The sequence below is a fragment of the Mirounga leonina genome, unplaced genomic scaffold (assembly GCF_011800145.1).
Source record: "Mirounga leonina isolate KUSES-001 unplaced genomic scaffold, KU_Mleo_1.0 Mir_127, whole genome shotgun sequence".
NCBI classification, from domain to species: Eukaryota; Metazoa; Chordata; class Mammalia; order Carnivora; family Phocidae; genus Mirounga; species Mirounga leonina.
The window spans coordinates 30,244,911-30,268,501 of record NW_023270316.1 but is presented as its reverse complement, the minus strand read 5'-3'; the positions used below and the strand labels follow the sequence as shown (position 1 = coordinate 30,268,501).

General features: G+C 43.0%; 2 protein-coding genes across 3 annotated transcripts in view; one reads left to right on the top strand and one right to left on the bottom strand.

Annotated features, from left to right (window-relative positions):
• The window catches only part of LOC118009326 (glyoxalase ElbB-like), a 55,738-nt gene extending 41,850 nt beyond the window's left edge, over positions 1–13,888 (bottom strand). The window contains exons 1-2 of one of the 2 annotated variants that reach the window (XM_035003226.1): positions 13,117–13,888; positions 9,799–9,969 (exon numbers count right to left, since the gene is read on the bottom strand). In XM_035003226.1, coding sequence (XP_034859117.1) covers positions 9,799–9,969; positions 13,117–13,140 — 195 coding nt within the window. In that variant the 5' untranslated portion in view covers positions 13,141–13,888. Of the gene's footprint in view, positions 1–4,927; positions 7,343–9,798; positions 9,970–13,116 lie in introns of those variants that run through there. The other variant, XR_004678881.1, reaches the window with a different exon arrangement.
• On the top strand, positions 13,881–23,225 carry CLN5 (CLN5 intracellular trafficking protein). Its single transcript, XM_035003224.1, has 4 exons — positions 13,881–14,077; positions 17,035–17,200; positions 18,114–18,339; positions 21,165–23,225. Exons 1-4 carry the CDS (start codon positions 13,923–13,925, stop codon positions 21,674–21,676), a joined length of 1,059 nt encoding a protein of 352 aa, XP_034859115.1. The 5' UTR covers positions 13,881–13,922; the 3' UTR covers positions 21,677–23,225.
• The last annotated feature ends 366 nt before the right edge of the window (positions 23,226–23,591 follow it).

Genomic DNA, 23,591 nt, shown 5'->3' with positions numbered 1-23,591 from the left:
ATGTATCAGTACTTTATTCCCTTTCATTGCTGAGTACTGTTCCATTGTATGAATATACATTTATTTACCCATTCAGTAGTCGATGGACAGTGGACTGTTTCCAGTTTGGGTCTACTACAAATTATGCTTCTATGATCATCCACATGCATGTCTTGGTGTGAACATATCTTTCCATTTCTCTTAGGTACCTAGGAGTTGGAATGCTGGGTCATTTAGTTAGTACATGTTTAACTTTATAAAAAAACTCCAGGGGCGCCTGGGTGGCTCAGTCCATCAAGTGTCTGCCTTTGGCTCAGGTCATGATCCCGGAGTTCTGGGATCAAGTCCCACATCGGGGTCTCTGCTCAGTGGGGAGCCTGCTTCTCCCTCTCCCTCTGCCTGCCACTCTGCCTACTTGTGTTCTCTGTCTCTGTCATATAAATAAATAAAATCTTAAAAATAAATAAAAACCAAAAAACTTCTCCAAAGTAGCTCTATCACATTACATTTCTACCAGTAATATATGAGGGTCCCAGTTTCTCCATATCCTTACCAACCCTTGGAATTGTCAGTCTCTTTTATTTTAGCCTGTCTAATGAGTATGTAATGGTATCTCGTTTCAGTTTGCATTTTCCAAATGATGAATTCTTGCCTATTTTTGAGAAATATTGTAATTAGGTTGTCTTCTTATTCAGTTGTAGGAATTCTTTATATATCCTGGGTATAAGTTTTTTATCAGATATATGTTTTACAAACATTTTCCCCCAAGTCTGTGGTTTGTCTTTTCATGTTTTTAGTGGTCTCTTTTAAAGATCAAAATTTTAAATTTCGATCAACTCCATCTTACCATTTAAAAAAATTTTATTAAAAAAATGTAGAAAATAAAAATAAAAATGTTATTGTTCCTGCTTTTGGTGTCATCAGAAGGCTTTTTTAAAATCCAGTTATATAAGTTATTCAAGACTCATAAGGATGCAGAAAAGTCGAAAGTAAAAAGATGGGAGAAATATGGATGGAACACTAACCAAAGCAAGCTGGAATAAATAAATGTTAATGTTAGACAAAACAGAACTCAAGCAAAAAGCATTACTGGAAACAAAGAAGGTGACTACATAATGATAAAAAATTCAAATCAGTAGGTAATTAAAATAATTCTAAGTAATACTGAACTATAAGGAGAAATACATGAATCCAATACCATACTGAGGGAATTTTAACACTAATCTCTTAGTAACTGATATCTCAAGAAAACCAAAGATAAACTATATTAAGATTTAAACACTACTTACGTGTTTTATCTAAAGGACATACAGAGAATCTGCACCAAACAACTAGAGATTTCACAATCTTTTAAAAAATCTCACAGACCATTTACAAAAAAGGACCATAAGCCATAAAGCAAGTTTTAACAACTTTTCAAAGGACTGGAAGATATAGATCATTTTCTCTAATCATAATGCAATTACGTTTAAATTCAATATAAAAAAAGATGATTAGAAAACTTGAAATGTTCAGAAATAAAAATTCCTTGAAGTAACTTTTGGGTCACAGAAGAAATTGTCATAAAAATTATAAAACATTTAGAACCAACCAATAACAAAAATAGCATATATCCAAATTTGTAGGATGTAGCTAAAACAGTACTTAGAAATGTGTAGAATTTTCTATGGTGGCTCTCTACCACTTGGATTATGCTGTTCGATAAGACATATCATTAATTTGAACAGTAAATAAAACAGGAGATCAAAGTGGTGGTTTCTATTGTGGCCTTCAGATACAATTTAATTATCCTGTCTTTATACAGTTCAGCAATTTCTAGGGGCAAGATCTAAGGGCTAGTAATAATATCCTCAGGTAACCCCTGTTATAAGCAAGACACAGACCCAAAATGGAGTCCTTATGCTAAGCCCCACATCACTAAATGAGATTTACTTACAGTTTCAGCACTCCCAGAAATGGAATCTCAAACCAGTCATTCAGGAATTTCCAGAACAGCACTAGTTAGGCAATATGCCTGACAGACCCCTGCCATCCCCTAAAGGAAAGTAATCTTGAAATAATCTATTTTGTCTAATGTAACTTCCTTGTTCCTATTCCTTCCTACCTATAAAGGTCTTTCATCTTATACAGCAACTTGGAGCTCCTTTCTACCTGGCTAGGTTGGATGCTATATGATTCAAATCAATTTTTGCTCAAATAAACTCTTTTTTTTTAATGTAATGTTATTTATTTATTTATTTTTAGATTTTATTTATTTATTTATTTGAGAGAGAGAGAGAGAAACAGCATGAGAGGGGACAGGGTCAGAGGGAGAAGCAGGCTCTCCGCCGAGCCGGGAGCCCGATGTGGGACTCGATCCCAGGACTCCGGGATCATGACCTGAGCCGAAGGCAGTCGCTTAACCAACTGAGCCACCCAGGCGCCCCTGTTATTTATTTATTTGAGAGAGAGAGCCAGAGGACGAGCAAGCAAGCATGGGCAGGAGGGGTAAAGGGAGAGGAAGAGGGAGCGAGAGAATCTCAAGTAGACTCTGTGCTGAGCGCAGAGCCTGAAGCAGGGCTCGATCTCATGACCTTGAGATCACAACCTGAGCCAAAACTAGGAGTCAGATGCTCAGCCGACTGTGCCACCCAGGCACCCCTCAAGTAAACTCTTTAAAAAAATTTAATACAGGGAAACGTGGGTGGCTCAGTCGGTTGAGCGTCTGCCTTCAGTTCAGGTCATGATCCCAGGGTGCTGGAATCGAGTCCCGTGTCGGGCTCCCTGCTCAGCAGTGAGTCTGCTTCTCCTTCTCCCTCTGCCCTTCTCCCTGCTTGTGCTCACTCTCTGTGTCAAATAAATAAAACCTTTTAAAAAAAAACTAATACACCTCAGTTTATCTTTTCACACCCTTGATGGATGCTTCAGACAAACAGCAGAGGTTGGGGAAGATGATCTCTCCTTAGGGGACAACAGCACTCAAGGTGACCTTGATATTGGTTATTATGCACACCAAGTTAACTGGCAGGAAAAAATATGAGAGAATATGGGTCTGTAGAGAGAACATAAGGGTCCTCCTCACTGGCAGCCCTGCACACACCATCCCCCGCCCCAACCCCCCGCCATACCACATACAAAAAAAAAGCAGAGGTAAGAGAGGGAAAGATTGGCTCCCTACATTCCTTTCTAGATGATTCCTTTCTAGGAAGGTCAAAAGCTTGGGCATTTTTGAGCCAGAGTGCTGACAGAGAGCTTTGATGGAATGGAAGAGTTCAATCAAGCCCACTTGTCTCTGGGGCCCATGAAGCTGGAGAACAAGGACGGCCTGTGGGCCACTCACCCTGAGAAAGCCCAAGGTGGGGGCTTGGGCCGCTCTGATCTGCTGTCTAGGCAGTGTGGCAAATGTTTGCTTTTCCCCTTCCATTCACTTGGGGGTGGCAGCAAAAGGTGCCACAGTGTTATAGGCTCTGTGTCGGCGAATGAGTCCTCCACATGGATCAGGCCGGACCACCAGGAAGAAAACCCACCCGAGACTGGGACCAAAGCTCCAGCTCAGAGAGAGGCACATTCCCGCACCCTCCCTGTGTTTCTGCATCCTCTGCACACGTTCAAGGCCTTAAGTCAAACTCCCTGTCACTAGACACACCAAAGGAACCACGATGCTGGCTAGCATGTGTGTTTTGGGGATCCCCAAGACCACACGCACATTCAGGGATCACTAGAATTTAGGGGACTCAGCAGAGAGTCATACCCATGGGTAAGGTTTATTACAGTGAAAGGATACATGACAAGTTCAACTAGAGAAAAAGCCACTGGCAGCATCTGGAGGCTTCGGATGCTCCCTCCCACCAGTCAGGAGACGCACGAGTGTGTTCCTCTCTCCAGGAGTGAAAAATTCACTAAAGTGTGTACACTCTTTCTCCCCGGGGGAGAGACTTAGCACCCAAGGTTTTTAATAGTGTCTGGTCACGTAGGTCCCCTCCGCCCAGCAACGATCATAATCCCAAACTCAAAGAAGGAAAGCAGGTGCAGTCTTGGCAGAGTGAACTATTTTTATCAGTCAGGGAGTGGGTTAAGGGCCAAGCTCCAGATGCCCGCCAAGGATGAACCTCATGAATGGGCCTTAATAAAGACAGCAGCTTGAGGCCTGCTACATTCTCTTTCCTGCATGTTTCCCATCCCGAAATGCCTTTCTTTCCTATTTGTGTGGTTTTGTAGGGTACAGAAACACGACACAGGAAAATTGGACTTCACCTCCACTCCAGGAATTGTCTCTACTATGTGGCAGTGGGAGCTCTACGAGCTGTGTGTTCTATCACAGTGTTAACTAGTCCCAGCAGCTCACAGCTCACAGCCGTCACAGACCAAAGAGCGGTAATGATTTTAGCCCAGGCACTGAAAATGAGGCTGTGTGACTTTTCCTTTTTTTTAAGATTTTATTTATTTATTTGAGAGAAAAAGAGTAAGATAGAGAGAGCATGAGCGGGGTGAGGGACAGAGGGAGAAGCAGGCTCTCCTCTGAGCAGGGAGCCCAATGCGGGACTCGATTCTGGGACCCTGGGATCATGATCTGAGCCGAAGGCAGACGCTTAACAGACTGAGCCACCCACATGCCCTGAGAATATGTGACTTTAAAGGGAATTTTTATATGTTGTATTTTATAACAACTGTGCTCGGAAGCCTTTATCTAAAAAAGATCTCCCCTCAGATGAATCCCCTACGACCCCACCTTTAGGCCTGTAATACCTTATGTAGGGGAACCTCTTTGGAGACGCTTTGTAAATGGTGGGCGTTCATTATCAACAAATTTACATCAAGGGCTTCATATACCAGAGGATGTTCCTGGTGCAGGTGATAAAGCAGTCAACAAAATAGACAAACACTTCTTATAATCATGAGCTTATAATCCATAAGCTGTGAGTAGAGAGACAAGCAAATCAGTACACAGGACAAGGAAAGTGCTCTGTACCTATTCGAGGCCAGCTGTGCTTCTTCACTCCTCCCCTGGTGGGAATGTGAACCTTCCAGAGGTGGAATTCGTAGCTTCTGGTTCTTCCTGGACCGAGACAGAACCTGTGACAACAGAAGCTTCACGGCACTGGAGAAATGCAGGACTTCCCTGCACAGAGCAAAGCCACAGGGAACTGAAGGGAGGGGGGCAAGGTCACAGTGAGATCTGCTGCTCTTCCTTCCAGCAGAGGGGTGCACCTGTGTGCATGGGCCCGCTTTTGTCGTCTCTTCCCAGCCATATGAAATCTACCTGCGATGTTGCAGGTTTTTATCACCCGGTGAGACTGTTTTATTCTCCCTCTCTTCCCCTACTCTATATTAAGAAAAAGAAAAAAAAAAAAAAAGCATAGGGATAGTTCCTAGCAAGTGAAACACTCCAAAACAGATGAGCATTCCACGGGCTATTCTGGTTCCTGCTAAACCCTGGGTGCCCAGGCGCGGACAGCAAAGAGGACATCAAAAGAATGTATGACACACAGTAACGTTAAAAAGTGTCATGGCTTTATCTGAGTCACAGCGAACAGAAAACCTTCACAGAAATCATGAAGATTAGTTTAGTCATCTAGTTGAGTTGTAAATGCAGAAATCAACATCCAGATGTCATCATCTCACTTAAATTCCCCCTGCTTTCTATTGTCCTTCCTATTAAGGACAATTCAACCCATCCCAGTTACAGTTGGTGTCCTTACAGGAGCCAACCTGGAGGTTCAGGAAAAAGCCTTTGGAACAGCCCAATGCCCATCTGTTTGAAACCCGGCTTAAGAGTCATTTCTGACTTTAAAAAATGAAAGATAGAAGTGAAAGTGCGCTTGTCTAGAAACCATGTATTTCTGAATAATTCAGGGATGGTTATTTAATCTTTGAGTCAGGATCACACTGAAAGTACCTCTCAGTAAGTGATAAAATGTGTCCCTCATTTGGTTGGAGCTGTTTTTACTTGAACACATTCTTCTAAATATTATAACTAAAGCATCACTTTTCAAATCCCTTTGAAAGCCTCCCCTGCCATCTTGCCTCTTTCTCCACACTGCTCCCATGGAGGGGCCACCTCTGGGCCATTCTGCTAGCAGCATCCTGGCAGGACCCCCCTCCCTGCAGCCCTGTGCGCAGCTGGGCTCCTATACGGCAGCGGCCCCAGCTGCATCATCGAACCTATCAGAAGAGAAGATACCTGGGTGGAAGAAAATGTTTCTTAGGCAATCGACAGCATGACTGTGAAGAGAGTTAAAATGATCAGCTTGCCCTGGCCTCTCAAATGCGGCAGTGTTTGGAACTGAAGCCCACAGGCACTGTGCATGGAAGAAATCTGTTCCAACATGAGGCTTCATTAAATATTCACTTAGTAAGAGAAAATGAAGGCTGTATGTACTCAGATCAATAGGAAATAATAAAAGCAAGGATAATTTGATCCATTCAGCTGAATGATATCATACAAGAGAATTGATATACTGAAAATTTTTTCTTATGGAGTAAGCCAGTGTATTTCGAATGAATACATTTTCCCTATGATTCAAAGCCAGCTGGTCTCATCACCTTAAAGCACCGTCCCTCACCGTGTCCGGCCCCCTCCCCAGTGCCAATTACCAAATACGGCAGGCCCCAAATGGAAGATAATTCGTTAAGCTACCAGGAAAGCAGTTACATTGATACTCATTTGGAGGAAGGAAAATGGGAAAATGCTGTAGAACCTGCTTACCAGGCAGTAAGCTTTTCATCCTTTTCTCCCCCTGCATCCACATGAGTTTCCTGACCCACTGTGACTTCACAGCACGAAGGTGTCAGCTGCCAGGATGTGTGAAATGCAACAGAAAGAGTCCTTTACTGAACTGCTCACGGGGTGGCTCTGAGCCACCCCAAAACCACCTCCAAAGAGAGGAAATCCAGGATTACCTGAGGCAGCTGACAAGAAGAACCTATGAACAATTAATTCTTCAGCAAAGAATTAAGGCAGATGAGCACAATAACCCACGATTAGAATGGAAAAATAACATTTCTTTAAGTCTTCTGGGGTTGGCAATGATTTAATTAATTTCTTAACTTCATTTTTAAAAGTCAGAATAGCAACCTGTATTTGTCAAAGTTGCTCAGAGATCCTTCTGTAAAAAGCTGGTGCCAAATGCTGAAACACAAACCTGATCCTTAGGGAATTTACATGGCTTCAATGCAGCCCCTGTAGAAAGTGGATTTTACGACACCAAGTAATAATAATAAACATTTTTCATCAACAGTAAAATTCTGAAGATACAGGTGGGATACCCATCATGATAATAATTTTTGCTAAATATTTCAAGTGTGGTACGAAGTAGAAATATAATTTTTAAAGAGCATTTGAGATAACTTCAGTTCTCCTAAAAACAAAACTGTATCTTTATGTATTAGAATAAAAGATTGTTTTAAAAACCACTGTAATTTGTGCTCGCTTCGGCACCACATATACTAAAAACCACTGTAATTTTTTGATTGATTTACAAGTGACACCATTTGAGATGTGAAAACTAATTTTAACATCACACCTCAAGGGCAATAATCTTTACAAAGTTGTCTCAGGGCATACCTATTTGCAGTGAAAGAAAAAAAGACTAAATCTACAAGACACCAGCAGCTCAAATAAAATTAATAGTTAATCTCCCTTATGTTCCCCCCAGGTTTTATAAAGAGATATTTAAATTTATTGTATATATAATGTGTAGCAAGTCTCCAATGCCCGATATCTATGCCTCCTAGTATTCGTTCCCTTTTGGAGACTCCTCTCTTTGAATCTAATCTCCCTTTTCATCAATGGAATGTGGCAGAGGTGACACTGAGGGACATCTGTGGCTAGAGCATAAGGAAAGCTGGCTCTCTTGGAATGTTGTTCTGAGGGTTGCCAGCTCTCATGTGAGAAGCTCAAACACCCTGGGGTCTAGAGGTTACCAGGAAGCGCAAGATCGCCACAGGGAATGGCCAGATGGCTGCTCATCTGTTCCAACCAATCCCAGCTTAGGCACCAGACATGGCGTGAAGACACCAGGGTGGTGACTTCCAGCCCAGTCATGCCTTCAGATGCCTGCAGTTCCAGCCACCCCGCAGCTTGCCAGAGAGATCTCAAGCGAAGCTCAAGCTAAGCCTAGTCGACCAAAAGAACCAGGAAAGATAATAAATTATTGTTGAAGACGCTAAATTTTGGTGGTGCTTGTTACCCAGCAATAGACATCTGGAATACTTTGTATGTAAAATAGCAGTAAGCAACCTGTTCAGATAGACATGTGAGTGTCCACAGCACCACACTCCTTATCTAAAACAATGATTTCTGATTCTCACTGTAGGACATCTCCAAACCACCTCCAAAAATTTCAAGAACATTGTGAACATTTAAAATAATCTTAAAATAGCAGCGCCTGGGTGGCTCAGTCAGTTAAGCGCCTGTCTTCAGCTCGGGTCATGATCCAGGGACCCTGGGACTGAGCCCTGAGTTGGGCTCCCTGCTCAGCGGGTTGGGGGGACTGCTTCTCCCTCTCCCTCGTGCTCTCTCATGTGTGCTCTCAAATAAATAAAATCTTAAAACAAGATTATTTTTTAAGATGTTATTTATTTGAGAGAGAGAGAGAGCACAAGCAGAGGGAGCAGCAAAGGGAGAGGGAGAAGCATACTCCCCGCTGAGCAAGGAGCCCGATGCGGGGCTCGATCCTAGGACCCTAGGAAAATGACCTGAGCCAAAGGCAGATGCTTAACCAACTGAGCCACCCACGTGCCCCCCAAAATAAATAATCTTAAAATAAGGGTGCCTAGGTGGCACAGTCAGTTAAACATCCATCTGACTCTTGATTTTGGCTCAGGTCATGATCTCAGGGTCATGGGATCGAGCCCTGTGTCAGGCTCATGCTCAGGGAGGAGTCTGCTTGAGATTCTCTCTCCCTCTGCCCCCTCACCCCTGCTCGTGTGTGTGTGTGTGTGTGTGTGTGCTCACGTGCACGCCTTCTCTCAAGAAAGAAAGAAAATCTTAAAAAATAATAATCTTAAAATAAAACTGATTTTAAGTGTTTGAACAAACTAAACAAACTAAAACTGTTTAGTCTGAAAAAGATCAATATATAACACACAGTTCCTTATGAGGGGATTAAATAAAAAGAAGTAAAAAACATCTAAGACAATCATACTTGTAAATCAATCATTTATTTTAAAAGGTAGAGTCACCTATCTATAAAGTGATTCCTGCACTGAAAAGGTCCAGAAACAGGCAACCCTCCACTGTGATTTCCAGCGTCTCAAGGCCTCAAAATGTGGGCTGCATGTCACCTGTCACCTGGGAGCTGAATCAGCACCTGCACTGTAACAAGATCTCCAGGTGATTCACATACCTATTAAACTTAGAGACATGCTTTTATAGAGCAGTGGTTCCCAAACTTGTCTGCATATGAGAATCATATGGGAATCTTAAAAATTCCAAAATCCAGGCCATGGGGACACAGGCACTGGTGGTTTTAAAGTCCTCCAGGTGATTCCATGTGCAGCCAAGTCTGGGAATGACTGGTGACTCTTCATAAAGCACTGGTTCTCAAACTTGGCCGCACAGTGGGAGAACCTGTGGAGCATCAAAAAGCACTACCACCTGTTTCCAGCCCCAGGAAGTCTGATGCGACTGGTCTCAGGTGTGACCCAGGCACTGAAACTTTTTAAAGGCTTCCCAAGTGACTTTCATGTGCAGCAAAGTTTGAGAACCGTGATCTAGAACCTGGCACAGAGGCTTCAAGATGGTAGCTAAGTCTGCATCGCTCTTTCTGCAAAGGGCTTTAAAGTCAGTGAACGTTAATTAAAATGAACGGCTGGTCTCACAGCTTTCAGTTAACTCACCGGTATAATGACAGCTTCAGGCTTGCTGGAGTTCAGGTCTGCCAAATCTTGTATGTCCCCATGGGCTCTCCTGGCATTTTCCTCCAGCACATTTCTCTTCTCTTCTGCTGGGCTCTCTTTCAAGTGATTAACAAGGTACATCTGCTCAGCATTAGGAGCAAATAGCTTCACCTTCAAAAATAGAAATAAAAACAAATGATGTCATTGCCTCTATGAAAATAATCAAGCAAATCAACCTCAGAGCCTAAACCAGGAAGGAAAGTCAGAAAACCACTAAGTAATTCTGTATGCCTTCAGGGCCAACACCAACTACAAATAGCAGCCACAAGGAAGAACTGCAGGGGACTTCTACGGGGTCGGGAGGAGAGCTATAAATTAGCTTCTAGAAAGAAAGTAGAACAGAAAGAGACTGATTTCCAAATGCATACATACACATATCTACCTATCCACACACACAGCCATATATGTGTGTATACATATGTATATAAATTACATAGCCCTTGAACAATACAACTCCATGCATTGAAAATTTGTGTATAACTTTGACTACCCATAGCCTACTGTTGACCTAAAGCCTTACTGATAACATAAACTGTTAACGCAGATTTTGTATGTTACATATATTATATACTGCAGTCTTACAATGAAGTAAGCTAGAAGAAAATGTTAAGGAAATCATAAATGAAAGTACATTTACAGCTGTATTGTATTTATATTAAAAAAATTCTGTTTAAGGTGACCCACACAGTTCAAACCTGTGTTGTTCAAGGGTCAACAGTACATGCTTTTTAAAGAGATGGAAGAGAGGATTTTATTTTATTTTAAAGATTTTATTTATTTGTTAGAGAGATCACAAGCAGGGGGAGCGGCAGGCAGAGGGTGAAGCAGGCTCCCCGCTGAGCAAGGAGGCTGATGAGATGGGGGGCTCGATCCCAGGACCCTGGGATCATGACCTGAGCCAAAGGCAGACGCTTAACCGACTGAGCCACCCAGGTGTCCCGAGAGGATTTGATTTTATAGATAGAAACATAGAGGGCTCAAAACCATGGGAGAGTTGAATAAATCTATCTTTAAAGTCTTTCTAAAGCTGGGATTCTCAAGCCTGCTGCATATTAGAATCACCTGGAGAGGTTGAGGCCCTGTTACATGGGAATCTCTGGGACGGAAGCACTAGCTTGGGCATTGGTATGTCTTAAAATCTCCTGAGGTGATTCCATCATTTGTCAGGGTTGGCAACCATTGAACTAAAGCAAATGGGAAATAAAACTCACAAACTCAGGGCTCTAAGTTAAAATCTCACGGGTTTTATTTATTTATTTATTTTTAAAGATTTTATTTATTTATTTGAGAGGGAGCGCACGAGCTTGATCCCAGGATCAGGGCCTGAGCTGAAGGCAAACACTTAACCGACTGAGCCACCCAGGTACCCCTAAAATCTCAGGGGTTTTAATGCCAAAAACCCAAAGCAGACCATTTGGAAGCTCTTACTTGATCTACTTCCAGGCATTCAACCCAACGAAGCTCTGGATTATCACCCCCAGTCTGCCATCAGAAACAGTTCCTCTTTCCCCAAAAGCTAGATCCTGCAGGGGCAGTGATCTGGGGAGACATGAGGATTAGGAGGCAAGGAAGGAAGTGCAGGGTAGGCACCTATATACTGGGGCCCTAAGTGTCACACCTTCTTCACTGACTTCTACCCCCCCCCCAAAACTTGCAGGTCCACCTCTCCAGGAACTAGATAAGGCTGGTCTGAGTCAAATGTCCCTTGACTTTGAGAAGGCATCATTAGGACTAGAAAGCAAACGATCACATTTTAGCCTCCTGTTATTAAACTTTGTATTTGATTAAAATATATATTAATATTCTAAACATTCTTCCCTGTATTTTTGGTTTTACAAAACTGAGTAATATCTCCTATCCATGGGATAGATCTACGGGAGAGATTCTAAGCACATATATATCCCATTATTAGTAAAAAGAAAAAAAAAGCTTCGAACATTCTGAAGGGCAAGAAAGATGAAAAAAAAAATGTGGATTGGTTTTTAAACCAGTAATTCTGGAAACAGACTGGCTTGCAGTTGCTTTGTGAAATTAACCAGATCTACCTGCCCAAGGTGGAGGTGAAGATAAAAATTTAAATTTCACCTAAACTCTACCCTCCCCCAGAATCCTATAACTCTATTTTTTCCTTTGAGTAGATGCTATACAGTTCCACGGGTGGGCAACAGTTCAATGGTTGATGAACATGATTTTATCAGACTACAGTATTCTTCTGAGTGTTCTTAAGCTGAGCAAGGACCCAAGGGAAACCAACTGGATTAAAATTCAAACTATTTTTTGATGGATCTTCCAAGATTTAAAAACCATGAACTAGAGAGAAGTCAGTACAATGAGGTATCAGGCAACAACAGTCTATAAGCATCTTTAGCCTGGGATGCTGGGGTCATAGCCAAAAGGAACAGAAGGCAGAACCAGACCCGAGCAGATGGGAGCTACTGAGAGGCTGAGTTAAGGCTAATATGAGGGACTGCTTTCTCACCATTAGAGCTCCCTGCAGGCGGAATGAAGAGACTGCAGTCCCAAGAGAGGAGAGCCCCACCACTGACCATGGTCAACTTGAAACTTGTCTCTATAGCTCTGGGAAGTCCTGAGTAGGATGGGAAGCTCCACTGGCCCTCTAGCCTATGATCCCATTATTTGTATACTGTTACTCTAGAGAGCTGTTTCAGTGGTAAGTCATGCTCAAGTAAATACCCTCTGGGAATCCTGTGGGTGCCCTGTCAAACTGAACATTACATTTCAGCTGTCATAGCTAGGATGTGTTGCGCCCTCCCCTCCCCACCCCCAACTTGTGTGGGTCTTTGGAGAGGTCAGTTTAGCCTTGGTGATTCTGAACTGAGCCATGGTATGCAGGAGAGCGAGGACTGCACCCACCTAAACACTTAGGTAGGTGGGTGTTAAAATGGTACCCTGCCTGAATCTCCACAATTTCCTAAGCTGGTGCAGCAAGTGGGAGAAGGGGAAGGAGGCTGGGTGGGGGAGGGACTAATTCCCATCAGCCCTCAGAAAGCCTAGCAGGCGTGAGGAAGCCAGCGCTGCTCCCTCCATCCCCAGCGTGGGTCATGGGGTCGCCTATGCCCTCACTTACTCCAGTATCCTTACAAATACTACGATGGTTCACAAGTGTTGTGGGTGAAGTGAAGGTAAGCTGCTCTCTTGTAAAACAAGTAACTATAAGTTATAACGCTTTTAATGTACTATTTATAGACATAAGTCAGTATCTTTGTATAGAAGTATGGCAGGCCATGGATATCTCACCAGAAGCAGGGCGGTTGATCCCATTGTTTCCTTGAGCTGGATGAAGGGTCAAAGAAGGGTAATGTAGAATCTTCTGCCCCACTGAAGCGGGCGATCCCAACAAGGAAGAACATCGCGGGGCGGGGGGGGGTGGGTGGAGTGGATCAAATAGCGTAGTATCGTGGGCCGTGCATTGCGTTGGCCATTGGCTCAGGTCGGGTGAGGACCAGTCATTCCTCCATGATTGTCTTCCTCACGGCACCACCACCGCCAAATAAAGATTCTTTCACTCAAATGTTTGCTGTCACCTAGTCTGGACCCTGTGTGGCGGAGTGAGAGTTCCGTGCTAGAGAATCCAAAGGAGGGGCCCAAAGATGGACTCTTGGTGGTGGTGGCTTGGTTTGGGTGGGAGTTGTTGAGCGCAGGTCAGAAAAATAGCTCCAAAGAAGCGGTGAACTTTAAACTGAGACGCGGGACCAGAAGCCCTGGGCATTCTGGGTCAGTTTCAGAAAAAGGAGGCCCCGAGGCCCGGATGGCGCGCTCCAAGAAGCCGGACCCAAGAGCCTTCCCGGCCGGCAAAGTTTTGAAAGCCGCCACCCTGCGGGCCGCTGCGGACAGGGAAAACGGTCCGCACGAAAGGGCTTCGCTCCCTCGGGCTCAGGAAGGCGTCCGACGCCACGGGGCCGAATCTCCGGCCCGGGAGAGGGCGGGCCCGGCCGGACCCGGGCGGCCGAGTCCGGGGTTGGGCGTGGCTCCGCGCATGCTCAGCGCGCGGGCCGTCCGCGTCGCCGGGCTCGGGAGGCGCCGGAAGCACCGGGAGCCGTCCCATGGCGCAGGCGGGGAGCGCCCGCCGTGGGGTCGGGGGGCGGCGGGCCGCGGGCGCGGCTCCGGGGTGCGCGCTCTGGCGCTGGGCCCTGGCGCTGCTGTGGCTGCCGACGGCCGCGGCCGGCCCCTCCCGGCGCCAGTGGCCCGTGCCCTACAAGTGAGTGCGCGCGGCGCGCGGCGGGGCGGGCGCGCGCACGGCTGGGGCTGGCGGGGCGGGTGCCGGGGCCGAGAGGCGCTCCCCACGCGGGGGGGGGCCGGGGGGGGGCGCGCCGGAGTCGCCGCTGCCAGCCGCGCGCCGCCCTGGGGCCTCTCTTCCTCTGGGGACACTTGCGCCAGTTTCTGGGTGCCCTCGGCTCAGGACACTCCCTAATCATGGAAGAAACGGGAAGTAATGTCATTTTACCGAGTGAATTTTGGATGCAAGTAACCGGCTGTTTGAATGGTTTGAGGAGACTTTGAATACCGCGTTTGTTTATTAACGTCCTGCACGTCGTTATCTTGAGCGCGTACCCATTGGCACAACTGACAGCGTGACCCACTGGTTGGGGTTTTCTGGGACTTTCCGTTTTTATCCCAGAAGTCATGCGTCCTTAGACTCGCCCGCCCCTTGACTCAGGCACCCCGGGAAGGTTGGTGACCTCGTTTGTTACCTGTTTGCAGTCTGGGTGTAGGATGTGGTCATAAGACCAGGACAGAGACTGACTGCAAACCTGTGAAGCTGATTGGAGCCTCTGACCTAGAAGTACTTACACGACCGAAGATGGTCCAGGTGGCTAAACACACGGAAAGAAAACAACGCTGTTAACGCCAGGCAGGACTTTTGAAAACGCACAGCTGTTTCGGCTGACAAAATAGTGAATGGGGAGGCAGGTTAACCTAGTGGTCAGGAGAGAGTTCTGGGTTCCCGTCAAATCAGGCACCACCATCACTAGCTGTTCGATATCCGTATCTCTAACCACGTGTCCTGAGTTAGCAGGAATAGTAGCTTTTACCCCGTGTTTGTAGGGGGATTACATCTAGTAAATGCCAGCTATTGTCAAGCCTGGGTATTAGCGTATTCTCACTGAATGCTTTGCACCACTTCCTTGTTTTGCTTGATATATATGAAGAGAGAAGTTTGGGTTTTCTTGAAAAAATGTTAATACAGTGTTCACTCAAAAAAACATAAGAAGTAAAAAATAAATGTTCAATAAAATGAGATTGTAAATCCAAAACTACTTGATTTAAAATTAGGGAAAGATATGGACTGTAACGTCGTGTTTCTATAAAAGTTTCAAGTATTAAGTTGAGTTTAATCTTCTCTACTGAATATAATAAAATTTAACTTTATTAAATTCACACGAATTATGCTTTTGAAATTACCCTTGACCTACAAGAGATTTAGCTGTGGGCAAGTGAAAACTATATATAGTTATGTATTTGTTTCAACCAGATGAGCACCTATAAAACAGGTAAGTATACCTAAATCTTATAAATGTGTGTGGGGGGGGAGGGTGTTAATATTTTTGGCTAACTTCTTAAAATAGAAATTTTTGTTGATGTGTTAGGGTTGTAAAAGAACAGATCTGTCTAAAACCTTAGAGATCCAGGATTCTTCAGGATAGATGGAGGCAGCGTCTTTTTTTCGTCCGTATCTTCCAGGGCCAAATATGGAAGGTGACCAGGGGTGTCTACTACTACAATCCGCCCCCTAGTCCTATTGCCAAGGCCTTCTGGGTGGCGGGGGGTGTCTTCTCTTCTTGTTACATGAGTACTGTTACTCCTAACTGACCAATGCCTTAACTTCCTCTCTCTCACTGCCCTCTTCTAACTCATAAAATAAGGTTTGTTTTGCAGCAAATCCAGTCAGACCAGGTCTGCTACTTACAATCCTTGAAGCTCACTCTGGGGCTCATTCCTTGGCAGTTGTAGAGTCCCGGGGTTGCGGTTCCTGCTGCGTCAGTGCAAAATGACAGTCCCTGCCGCCCTCTCCTGCCCTGAAGCCTGAATTCCTTATTTACAGTCTTATTTACCCACTGTCTTAAAATACTTAATGTTTTCTGTACTCGTGCCCTAACCTTTGGAAGTATTTTAAAAACCTAAGCCAGGTCTTCATCGCTTTCTTTGTCCTCCTCGTCTCTACCCATTCCACATCTGGTAGAAGTGATTTCTCTCCTGTGTGCTGGCGGGACTTTGTATCTTTCTTTAGCACTTACCACACTGCACTTGGTTTACTTGTTTAATGTATTCCCAGCCCCCACCCAAGTGTTCTTGAGGAAGGGAACATCATTTTAATTTTGTTTTCCTCCTCCCTAGTATGGTGTCCTACACATAGTAGAGCTTTAATAAATATTGGCTGAAGGATCATTGGTTAATTTCATTATTTAAAATTGTTTAAAGATCTAATTGGCTTTATTAAACGATTCATGAACTCGGCCACATCCTGTCTAGCAAATAGAGGGGCACTCCTGTTGGTTAATTCTTAAGAAAATAGAAAATATATTCTGAAATAAAAATAAAAGTACGTTCTATTTAATCATAATTATTTTGGAATCATCTTAACATGGATTGTTTAGGAAATTAAATATCACTTGAAAATACTCCTTTATTCAGTGAGTATTTGTCTACTAAATAAGATCTGATCTGTGAACATTTTAAGATACAGCCCCCATTTTCAAGATTTTCACAATGGGAGCAGGAAACAGAGAAGCATGCATTTATCAAAGTGCTTTTAATGTATAATTGGCTATTAAAGACATCATTGGAGGGCGCCTGGGTGGCTTAGTCGGTTAAGCATCTGCCTTCAGCTCAGATCATGATGCCAGGGTCCTGGGATGGAGCCCGGCATCCGGCTTCCTGCTCATCAGGGAGCCTGCTTCTCCCTCTCCCTCTGCTGCTGCTTCCCCTGCTTGTGCTCTCTCTGTCAAATAAATAAAATGTTTAAAAATAAATAAGACATCATTGAAGTTTGTTCACAGGATAACAGATAAAATGTTTAAACACTATGGGCTAAACTTTTGAATGTTTCCTCTGAAAATGTTATTGACAGTGGTACTGAAATCTGGATTCTAAAATGTTCAAGAAGAACCAAATTCCTATTAGAATCTAAGTTAGTGGTTTCTTTTTCTTTATTAGACGCTCTTCCTTCCGTCCAGAACCAGATCCTTATTGTCAAGCTAAATACACATTCTGTCCAACTGGCTCACCTATCCCAGTTATGAAAGGTGATGATGTCATTGAAGTCTTTCGGTTACAAGCCCCAGTATGGGAATTTAAATATGGGAACCTCCTGGGACACTTGGTAAGGCTGCATCTTGATCTTATAACTTTGGTTAATTAAATGATTTATTAAGTGGATTTGAGGGAATAATCGCTGTGCAAAGGGCTGATTTGAGATAATGTTTAATTTGTGTTCTTGGCATGTTTAAAATGAGTAGTCAGTGGGGCAGCTGGGTGACTCAGCTGGGTAAACATCTGACTCTTGGTTTTGGCTCAGCTCATCATGATCTTGGGGTCATGAGATCCAGCCCTGCCTGGGCTCTGTGCTTGGGGGCAGAGTCTGCTTGAGATTCTCTCCCTCTCCCTCTGCCCTGCACCCCCCTCTTGAGGGCACCTGTGTGCTTGCAAGCTCGTGCGTGCTCTCTCTCTCAAATAAATAAGTAAATAAATAAACAAAATCTTTAAAATGAGTAGTCAAAAAAATATTACCATATTTTATGATCCTGACAGTAACAGATGCAGTTGCTTTAATTCATTTTGATATTCTGTATCCGTACCCAGCTCCTGGAAAGTAAGAAAGGAGAAGGCCTGGGGAAGGGGCAAGGTAGGCAGGAAACACTTCACCTCCAGTCCCTGCTGCACACTTCCTAGGTTAGCTCACCATGTGAGCCTCTCATCCCCCTGTGAAGTATATAGACTTCCTGAGACTGGCACGGAGCTTCTTGAACCCATTCTAAACTTAAGGAAATTAAGAGCATGTCCATATAGCAAACATCCTTACTATCTGAGATAGGCAGCAGTCAAAACCAGAGTGGAGGAGGGCCTGGACTTTGAGGAGGCACAGGGTGGACACAGGAATAGCAACATGGAGGAGGAATGGCTGAGCAGTTGCTGTCGTTGATACACAGTCGTGGTGTATTACATTTTCTCCCATTTGGTACCTGGGCCAGTGGTTCCTTCACAAGTGCTTTTATACTTGTATGATCTTTACACAGAAAATTATGCATGATGCCATTGGATTCAAGAGTACTTTAACTGGCAAGAACTACACAATGGAATGGTATGAACTTTTCCAACTTGGAAACTGTACATTTCCCCATCTCCGACCTGAAATGAGTGCCCCTTTCTGGTGTAATCAAGGAGCTGCCTGCTTTTTTGAAGGAATTGATGATAGGCACTGGAGGGAAAACGGGACGTTAGTTCTAGTAGCAACCATATCAGGTAAGTTTCAAAAATATGGCAGTATTTAACAATTGCATCAATATCCATATGAAAAAAAATTACTTTCATGGAGGCATTTCATTCATGTTCTGCTCTTTAGAGGTCAGTTTACAAAATGTACTTCTGGAAGCAATAACTTTTGACCCAGACTATTGTTCATGCCAAGCGTCACCTTTAGATGATGAGTAGTGTATCTCCTCTATTCCATGGTGAAAAATGAAGGAAATGATAAAATGTTTTCTGCAACTAAATTGGACTTTCTAAATAAAATAGTGGAAGAACATCCACAAAACGCCTGATAAAATAACTGATTAAAGGTGCTGTTAACCATATCTGGAAAAAGATTTTCAGTGATGATACCTTGTTTTTATGTCAAGAAGTAATAGCTACCGCTTATGGGTTCTTACTCTGGGCCCAGCAGCGGTTCCAAGTGCTTTATCTATATCATTTATATATACATCGTTTATCATCACAACCCCCCCCCCCAAATAGTTACTGTTATTCCCCACCACTACCATTTTACAGATGGGGAAACTGAAGCACAAAGTGCTTAAAGTCACACAGCTAATAAATAAGTGGGACTCCAACCTTGGCACTGAAGCCCTATTGACCATTTTCTTAACTACTTCGCTACATTATTTTCCAAAATATTCACAGTCTTATGGATTTGAGGCTCCTCAGGCAATTGAAATATTTTCTCTCTAAGATTTTCTGTTCTTTTGGATGTATTGGAAAGTTGCTGAAACACTTGGAATTTTGCTGCATGTGTAGCGTTGTTGGGTAGTGATGAAGAAAGTTCAGAACTTTTACCAGAAACTGGTATGTGACCTTGGGTGACATTTTACTTTGTCGACTCATTACCCCATTGTAGAATGGGGATGAGACTGCCATTGCATCCTAGAGGTAGGGAGCTTGCCCATATGATTCATAGAGCTCCACATTATAATTGTTGTTCCCAAGAAAGCAGAAATAATCTGGAATGAAAGCGCTGTTTGTGGTAAGAATTCTTCAGTGAACCACAGGCCTTGAGGATGTTATCACGCTTTCCACTTGGAGAACTCTGCACAGCATTTTGGAGCATGTTATCTCACAGTTCAGTGAGGAGAAAACACTCTTCTTCCTTTTATGAGTAAGGAATTGAGGGTCAACCAGGTAGAATGACTTACCAGTCTCTTCAAGTCACAAATCTGGTTGTAGAACCAGGAATCTTCTAACTGTACACCATGCTGTTACCTGATCTTCCTTCCTACTTTCTAATTGATGTGCCCCAAACCATTCCAACAATATCAAAGTCCATTTCTCTTTTAACCGTGCTCAGTGTTCATACTCTTCATTCCAGGCCAGTTCACATTTCTCCTTTCTCTGTCCACCTATCTCATTATCTGAAAATTCTTCTTTCTGACATCAGTGTATGATATGAACAAGTGATCATTATTTCATGTAAAATATTTTTTAATATGCTAGTGCCTAAATCTTTCCAGTTACCCATCTGCTTTGTGATTAGTCCTGTTACTGATATTTTCTCATGTTAGAGAAGTGTTTTGAATTCTTTGTAATTCTCAATTACAGCAGTGATTTTTTAAAGTTGAAGAACACTAAGAACAGTATCCCCAGTTCTAAGAAAACAGGCTTTATATTATTCCACAACTTTAATTCCATAAAGTTGATCAAAGCAGCCACTCTATTCATTTTATAGGACACAAAGTATTGATTTCATGGACTCAAGTTGGAGCACTTAAGAAAGGTTCACACAAGGTGACAAAGTGAAATGTTGGGGCCAAGCTCTATTAGGCATTGTAAATGAGGTTGTGACCACACAAAGTATGGTGTTTTGTTAACTTTTGGAGAGATTCCTCTGGTCTGGTACAAGGTGGTAGGAGAGTGTGAGCCGTTCCAGAATCTGTATAGTGCACAAACGTGGCCAAAACCATTTCCAGTTTAGTTGCTTCATTGGAAGAATTTGTATGGTTAGTGGGAAGGTTGTAAGCAGAATCCCACCAGCTGCAAGTATAGAGAGAAAGGGAAATATCAAATACTCAAGGAGGATAGGGTATAGTAAGTACTTTTCTCTTGTAACATGAGTAGACCAGCCTTCTAGAGTAGCAGCTCCCCTGGCTGCCATTCATACTGTGTGGGCACCGTGCTGTGTGACAGAAAAGCTCTGCATTTCCTCTCCTCCATTCTTAACACGCCTTGGCCCCATTCACTTTTACCTCTTCCCCAGTTTTTTTTCCTGGTTTTCTCTCTTTTGCCTCTGAATCCAGGATTTGTTGAGTGGGGTAAAGAAAGAGGGCTTCTAGGGTGCCTGGGTGGCTCAGTCGTTAAGCATCTGCCTTCAGCTCAGGTCATGATCCCAGGGTCCTGGGATTGAGCCCTGCATCGGGCTCTCTGCTCAGCGGGAAGCCTGCTTCTCCCTCTCCCACTCCCCCTGCTTGTGTTCCGTCTCTTGCTGTGTTTCTCTCTGTCAAAATATAAATAAAATCTTAAAAAAAAAAGGGCTTCTGCATGTGTATAATTTTGCTTTTGACTATACCTTAAATGATTGTAGAATTGGTATGTAAGACTTTATACACCTGTTGTAGCTAATGTTTACAATTCAGAAATACCTTGTAGCTTGAAAAATAGAATAAAAATTAGCTGAGCTTGGATTCCTATCGTGAGATACAGGTTTGGAACTATTACCAAAAATAATAGATAAATAATAATAAAAACTATTATTTATTCATGGCCTTAATCATCAGGTTAGAACATTTTACATAAAACTAATATGATTAGCTTTGATGTTCACATAGGTAATTTTTTTTTTTTTTTTTTTTTTTAACTAGGAAACACATTTAACGAAATGGCCAAGTGGGTAAAGCGGGACAATGAAACAGGGATTTATTACGAGACATGGACTGTCCAAGCCAGCCCAGAAAGAGGGGCGGAGACATGGTTTGAATCCTACGACTGTTCTAAATTCGTGTTAAGGACATATAAGAAGTTGGCTGAACTTGGAGCAGAGTTCAAGAAGATAGAAACCAACTATACGAGAATATTTCTTTACAGTGGAGAACCTACCTATTTGGGAAATGAAACATCTGTTTTTGGGCCAACAGGAAATAAGACTCTTGCTTTAGCCATAAAAAAATTTTATTACCCCTTCAAACCACATTGGTCAACTAAGGAATTTCTCTTCAGTATCTTGCAAATTTTTGATGCAGTGATTATACACAGAGAGTTCTATTTGTTTTATAATTTTGAATATTGGTTTTTACCTATGAAATTCCCTTTTATTAAAATAACTTATGAAGAAATCCCTTTACCTAACAGAAACAAAACACTCTCTGGTTTATAATATTTTAGTTCCACTGCTCTTTTTTCCTTTTATCACCAGCATATGTTTTTCACGGGGTGACTTTACATTTGTGGATTTCTTAGGCCCTTCTACCTTGGAGCAGAAATACACCTGGGCAGAATTGCCACGTACCATCTCAGGACTATTTTTGGAGAGAAGCTGAAACTTACTGCATTGGTCAAAGTGAGCACATTAGGTGATCTTGGTTTCAAACTCCAAGCCTTTCTTAATATGAATTACAGTTCATATCAGATATATAGGATCTTTGGACCCCATTTTCTTTTTTAATTGTGGATATGGTGTACCAAGATTTTTTTAATACCCTCAGTGACATTTTCATGATGGGAGGTATTTTTTTCTGGTATAGTAGTTATGCATTTTCATTTAAGTACTTTTTGGTGGTTTAGACGGACTTTACAGCTTTTGTAACCTTTGGGACCAGGCCTACTAGTTTGATTTTGTTCTGTTCACTTAAAGAACAATCTGGACACCGTAGCTGCAGCTACTCGTGCTTCTGGATGAGGTAGAAACAGTGTTAAAGAGCACAAGTTTCTAGCTAGCATTTTAGAATTAGCCAGTAACTGGCATTTTGTGATTTAGGCAGCTTAGCATCTCTGAACCTTAGTGTCCTTATGTCTAAGATGATACATCTGTCAGGATTGTTGTAAAGACTGAAGCCATGTATGTTTGTCATAGGAAAGTTACAGTAAATGGTCGCTATAATGATGAGTCAAAGAGCAAAGTGCCATCCTCGACCTGGCCTAATGTAGTTTAAATGCCAACCTTTCCTGGGGTTTATAGTAATTCCCTAGACTTTGAGCTGACAGTTGAATGCTTCTGCAATTCTTCAAACACAGGGGACACAGAAGTATGACTGCAGGTGCATCTGGGTGAACAGGCACCCTCAGACTCCTCTACTCTTCTTGTGTGCCTTCCACCCAGTAGAGATGCCAACACAGAAGAGGGTACACTTCTCAGATGGGACAGGTTTTTGTCAAGGATCTCCAAGTAGCTGTGCTTCCATTTAGGGCCATCAAACAAGGTTTCAAGGTCCTTTAAATGTCTGATGATCAACTGAACACTGTCTATTCACGGAAAAAACACCAGTCAGTAAGATGATGAAGCAGAGACAATCTGTTAAATATGTAAACTATGTTATTCAGTTTCTACTAACATTTGAGTGCCTCCTGAGAGGTTAGTTAGGTTATCATTGAGTTCTCTTACAAAGCCCAAACATAGGTATTACTTACCTGACCCAAATGAGTAAACTGGGGCTTAGGTTAAATGACCTTTCCCTGGCTACCCAGCTAATGGTAACCGAGCCACATTTTGAACCAGTTCTGTTGACTGCATGGCAAACAATATCAAGCGAGGTTTCACCGTTACTCAAAATGTAGTCCTCAGACCAGTGCCCACACCACAGGTTACCGACACCGTAGGTTACTGGTCAAGTACAGATACGGATAGGAAACATTCAGAAACTTCTTTTAAAGCAACTTAATTGGAGTAATTTTGTTTCTCTTGAATCTAATAAAAAAAATTGCTTGTATTTTGTATGTCTTTGTTTCATTTGTCTAGGAATTAATTTTTATTGTCTTTTTTAAAACTATAGGCACTACACCAGTCTGAAAATAAAAACCCAGCCCTTCACCAAACATAACTTGAGAAGCCCTGCATTACTCTGCTTACTGCAGCACAAAGGCAAAGTCTTGCTAAAATACATGGGGAGAACTTTGTTTCACTGCCTACCATTTAGCCTATGTACTCATGTTAATAGTGCCTAAACACTCCTAATTAATTTTGCCTCTTTAACCTGCTAGTTATCCTCAGAAGGTCACAAACGTGGATCTTTGCGTTATCACCACCTAGTGGCTGAAATGGGGCAGTGCCAACTTTTACTAGATAGGAAAATTGA